This window comes from Priapulus caudatus, unplaced genomic scaffold (assembly GCF_000485595.1).
Source record: "Priapulus caudatus unplaced genomic scaffold, Priapulus_caudatus-5.0.1 Scaffold400, whole genome shotgun sequence".
NCBI lineage: Eukaryota > Metazoa > Priapulida > Priapulimorpha > Priapulimorphida > Priapulidae > Priapulus > Priapulus caudatus.
The window spans coordinates 21,190-27,045 of record NW_014577461.1 but is presented as its reverse complement, the minus strand read 5'-3'; the positions used below and the strand labels follow the sequence as shown (position 1 = coordinate 27,045).

The window sequence follows — 5,856 nt, the reverse complement described above, 5'->3', positions numbered from 1 at the left end:
TAGAGTTGCCTGAACAAAAGCCGCCATATTTTGAAGCAAGACACCCGGATGCTAGCAGGGGCAGTAACTCTTAACGAACGCAGGGGGAATAACTCGGCTGAGCGGAAATCGTGACTCAACCGGAGCATTAACATATGCGATGACGTTATGTTACGCTTACGTTGTACATTCGGTTCTACTGCACTCTCGATCGATTTATTTAAACCAATTCGTGTTGAATTTCATGGAATAATTTCGGATGCAAGAGATACGTAGGGCATTGCACACACTAAAAAAAAATACACACCGCCCAGTCATACACCGCACACCGGCCTCACACACACCGCTACCGTGCAGTACCACACCGGGTACCGCCTACTCCACACCGCCCCACCGTGTGCCTGTCCTCCCCCTCCATAACCCTAACCCTGAGCCCAAGCATAACATAACCCTATCCACAATCCTTAGCCCAGGGAAGGGAAACCAAAATAGGATTGGAGCAAGTTGTGTTAGCAATAGCCTGTAGTGTTATTAATTGGTTGAAATTTGGTTTAGTTCCCTATGTGAAAAGTGAAGTGCTATTCATTCTTTATCAAATTGTTAAGAAAAGAGTGTTGTTATCAATGATTGTACAAGTAACCGTGTTATACAGTCCCACAGTATATGCTTAAAGTTATGGTAAACAATAAATTTACTTGCTTTGCACAAAAAGTAAAGGCACATTTCAGAAGTAAACTAGAGCACTCGGAGAGTACAGACCTCCGCCAAGGCAGCTGAATTCTCTCAATGTGAAATTTTTTATTAATTAATTAATTAATTAAGTGGAAAAATTAATTAATTGGATCCGGATTAGTGCGAGCGTGCCGGTGGGGGAGGACTGTGGTTGCCCCTTAGCCTGTGGTTGCGTGTTTGTAAGTCTACAGCAAGCGCACCTAGCGGAAGTGAACTGAAACGTGCATGGTAACACACAAACACACAAACCAACACTCAAAAACTTGCCGGTGAAAACATAACCCCCGCCATGCCCCTTGGCGGAGATAAAAATTGGATAATCTAAAATGGAAGTCATGTATACGAACTGACCTGACTGAATGGTAAACTTTACAGTGTATACATAATGTATCACTGTAATTTATTTTATAGTCATTAGATGGAATTCCTGTGAGTGATACATTATGCACACACTGTAAAGTTTACCGTGATAGTTTAACATGACTAGCGTGTCTGTGATTCCTGTACGAATGCCAAGCTGAAAAATACATGTGTGCCCAAGGTTGAAGCATAACCTGCAGTTATTCAGCTTTAAAAAAATCTGAAAGATTCAGATAAATCTTTTGTAAGTCTGACTTGATCAACACTGACAGTGTCAGTGTGACTCGCGGCTAGCACCTCCAACTCCCGGCATTGCCATTGGTTGATACAAATATAGTTAATTTTTTAAATTAAATTGTAAGTCAGGGTAGTGAAAGCATAATCACACGGGTGAGTGAAACTACGTTACCACCACCCACCAACTACAGCACGAAGTGTCGTTGTCGTATAATGCCTTTAATGGCGTATAATATGTACTCGAGGTAACTATCGCTCATACTCATAGGGTCTATGTCCCCCAGGGTACTGCCGGAACGTACCCTGGGTACGGTCCGGTATATACCGGAACGTACCCTGGTCACTATTTGATATGGTTAGGGTTAGGATTAGGGTTAGGGTTAGCAGGGTTCTCCCTACGTTGCGCAAACGAGGCGCGCGCGCCCCGTTTTGGAAAACTCCCCCCTGTTTCAATCGTTGCGCCCCGTTTAAAATACCTCCGCCCCGATTAAATTCCACCACAATAAAAGTTTGCCAGCAAGGGAATCGATCGTCAAGAATTCCCATTCGACCAGGACACCCGACACGTGTGTTTTTACCGTGCCACGCATGCACTGCAGACAATACACAAGCACAAACCACAAGCACAACACATGTTCCGAACCCAACACTAACTGTACACCGACTCGGCTATCTTATATATACAAGAACCCCAAATACCGTCTATGGTGTGGTGACGATTTTACGCATTAATTAGTGGTACGGTAAAAAAACAGGCCCCCCCCCCACAATGCACCATAAAAGTTTTATTCAAACAGGAGTTTCAGGCACGTGATTTGTATCAACCAATGGGATTTGGGAGGTATGCAGGCCCTAGCTGCGAGTGACAGTGTGTCACTGACGCTGAAGGGGTTGTTGTCGTATCAGGTACTACAGATATGTACCCGAGGTACATATATGTATACACAAAGTGTACCAGACTTGTACTACAGAAGTGTACCCTAACCCTAACCCTAGCCCTAACCCTAACCGTAACCCTAACCCTAAACATACCTCATATAAAAATATAAACATGTACCTCGGGTACATATCTGTACGTAGTACGTACCTGATACGACAACGACCCCATCTGCGTCACTGACACTGTCACTGACAACATGCAGTCACAGTAATGTGTTTACATTGGTTGTCATCAATGCTCTACTAGTACTACTTCAGTCTACTAGCAGTACTACTACTAGTAATATAGTATAGTACTACTATTATTGCTCATAGGGTCTATGTCCCCTAGGGTACTGCCGGAACGTACCCTGGGTACGGTCCGGTATACCGGAACGTACCCTGGTAACTATCTGATATGGTTAGGGTTAGGGAGTAGACGTAGCGACTCCCTAGACTCGTTAGTTGAGTAGGCGAGGTACGGTCCGGCATGTTAGATAGTACCAGGGTACGTTCCGGCAATACCCTGTGGGACATAGACCCTCTCAGCACTACTACTAGCATTGATGACGACCAAGTAGTTAGCTCTAGAACTATACAGCCCTTTGCTTCGCCACACTCCTGTGGCAGAGCGAAGGGAAGGGCTAGTACTGCCTACTGGTAGTACAGCCCAAGGATATAAGAGCTGTCCACATTTGCACATGTCGACAGCTCTTATATCTTTGAACCGGTACTACTAGTACTAGTAGTAGGCCAGTATGAGCCGTAATGAACGAATGTCCTTTATGTTACTCGAAGTTAGACTGTGGATGGCAACAACAACAGCTTTGCACAGTTACAGTCTAGATTTATCCCACAATCCTTAATAACAAATAGGGCTAGGTTATGAGTGATGTTAATTGTCAATGTTAGCAAGTGTCCTCTTATATTTTGTTAGGGGTGAATGACGGGTAATGTTATGTTATGTTCTCATACTTGCCGGTGTCCAGTGCACTGGATATAGTGACAAGGTCCCTCATCCCCTGAAAAATTACAGAGAAAATGGAAAATACAGCTGTGAGGAAACCTTTCATCATATATGCCATGCACATGCAGGGGTAGAGAAATTAACTTTTGAACAAGGGAGTCCGTTGACTCCCTACACTCAAAAAGAGGGAGTCCGCAGCAAAATGAGGGAGTCCGCAGTCTATGGTTCAAAATTAAAGATATTAACAATAACGCATACATGTGCTTATTTTTAAGATTCATGCAGTTGCACGTGTGGCTAATTTTTTTTGGACATTAGCTGAACAAATACAGTAATTCCGCGAGGCCATGCTCCAGAACGAACTAGTTAGTATGGCAGAATTTTCAGGGAGTCACACGGACTCCTGCATATGTCAAATCAGGGAGTCCGACATTAAATCAGGGCGTATTTGACTCCGGACTCCCGTTAATTTCGCACCCTGCAGTGCCTGCACATGTGTATATTTCATGTGAGGTTATGTGCTACATCAGTATAAGTAATACACGAGAGTATATACATGTTCATGCGTATAGTCACTATCACTTATTAATGGCAGAATAATCAATTAATATGTGAATTGAGCATAAATACCAAATTTATTGTGTGCTATTGGATATCTATGGAATTGAATGCTCACCCATGCATCAAAATCTTTGTATCTGCTTGTACACCTGTCACCGTGAAAGTACCTACATTGATGGTGAAATATGAAACTAAATAGTCATCTGGTAACGAAATGTGAAACTACATGTCCGTGTTCTAGTCTATGTGAAATAGCCCTGGCCATTTCTTGTAGCCATCAGCGTACATCACATCTTCTAAAATCAGTAATCGGATTTTGCAGCATAATGGTGGAAACCCTCTTCAATTTATGCATATAGGTGTGAAGTTATTGTGTAAAAATAAAAAGTTTACACATTTTTTACCCCCACTATTTGGCTCAACCATGAAATCCCTGCCACTTCTCCTGGGGATTGATTTCACTGGAGGTTGACAAGTGGCGTGGTTTGTTAATAGGTGGGTTGTGTGCACGATGTAACACACTACTTTGCTATGCTATGTTACATTGGGCTACTAGCGTATACCTGGAAAACCCCCAACAGTAGCTGTGGTCCAACAGCAACAGCAGTGTGATAGGTGTTACTGGGGCTTATAGGGTCTATGTCCCCCAGGGTACTGCCGGAACATACCCTGGGTACGGTCCGGTATATACCGGACCGTACCCTGGTAACTATTTGATATGGTTAGGGTTAGCATTAGGGTTAGGGAGTAGGCGTAGGCGACTCCCTAGACTCGTTAGTGGAGTAGGTGAGGTACGGTCCGGCATATTAGATAGTACCAGGGTACGTTCCGGCAGTACCCTGGGGGACATAGACCCTCTCAGCCTTACTGGGGCGGGTATACGACAGTACCTGCACACTCTCACCGCGAACTGTGTTAGGAGTATGTGGAGTCTTCTTATTCGTTTATTCATTATTATTTCTCACAACAAAAAGTGGTACAGCGTTGACGCGGAGAAATTGGACAGCGAAGTTGCTGACAAGTTCATGCAGAGCAGCATGGATGCTAGCACTAACGACTTCCTCGAGAACTGCTACGACAAGGCAGACTGGTTTTTCACTCAGATTGTGCACGCCACATTCAAGTCCTTTCTCTGTTGGTTCATGTCCAGCACATCTGCAAATGGGTGAGTTTTACGACTCGATACTACATAGACTTGAAAGTCATAATCATCACTACTTTATCTCCTATCCATATTCATAACAGGGGGGGGGGACAGCGGCTCCTCCTCCACCTCCCTCCCCTAGCCTCCCACCTCCCTCCCCCTTCTCTAACCCCTCCCCTAACCTCCCACCTCCCTCCCCCTTATAGTACCCTACCGTATTAAGTGATCATAATTCGCTAAATAATACATTGCTACACTGCAAACTACTTACATTTCTTCCATAGCAGATAAACATAGACCGAACAAAGTCACAATAACAGTCGTCTCATTACATCATCACAAGAATGCATCCAAATCCCTCCTTGTAGAGGAACAATGTCACAGATAACATCTGCATTACATGTACATCACCACAGAGAGCATCCAATCTCCTCTCTTGTAGACGGAACAATGTCACAGATAATATTATGCCTTTACATCACCACAGAGATTAAAAATCATATATAACATATACATGCCACCAAACAGGATAGTCTGTCCCATATATTTACATAATTGTCTCTTACTCTTTAGTAATACTCTGGCCCTCCTGTAGCGACTGCGGTTTAACTACTGCCGCGTCTCTGATGTGAATGAAAGCACTTGCTCTTCTCCATTGTCTGTTCTTCCCACCTGTTGGATACCTCATCTGGCTCTACATCCGTGTCATGTCGAAAACACTGGTCATCTTTAAATAAACATCCTCATTTAATTGCAAAATTTAATATACTTCCATGTAAGTCTAGCCTCCTGCGGACGAATCTTGGGCTGTACATATTCCCAGGAACTTGGTTTGTCACAACCAGGCCGTAAATCCGTACCGAGGAGGTGGGGATGATCACGGCACGCGAACGCGTCTGGGGGCCCTCCCCCAGAAATAATTGTTTGAAATTACCCTCCTCAGATCGTTTCCCCATTC

At 44.0% G+C, this 5,856-nt stretch overlaps 1 protein-coding gene across 1 annotated transcript in view; it reads left to right on the top strand.

The window, feature by feature from the left end:
- Positions 1-1,273: 1,273 nt before the first annotated feature.
- LOC106809971 (methyltransferase-like protein 9) overlaps positions 1,274-5,856 on the top strand; it is a 20,047-nt gene continuing 15,464 nt past the window's right edge. Inside the window, exons 1-2 of the mRNA XM_014813211.1 lie at positions 1,274-1,315; positions 4,729-4,919. Coding sequence (XP_014668697.1) covers positions 4,780-4,919 — 140 coding nt within the window. The 5' untranslated portion in view covers positions 1,274-1,315; positions 4,729-4,779. The remainder of the gene's footprint in view (positions 1,316-4,728; positions 4,920-5,856) is intronic.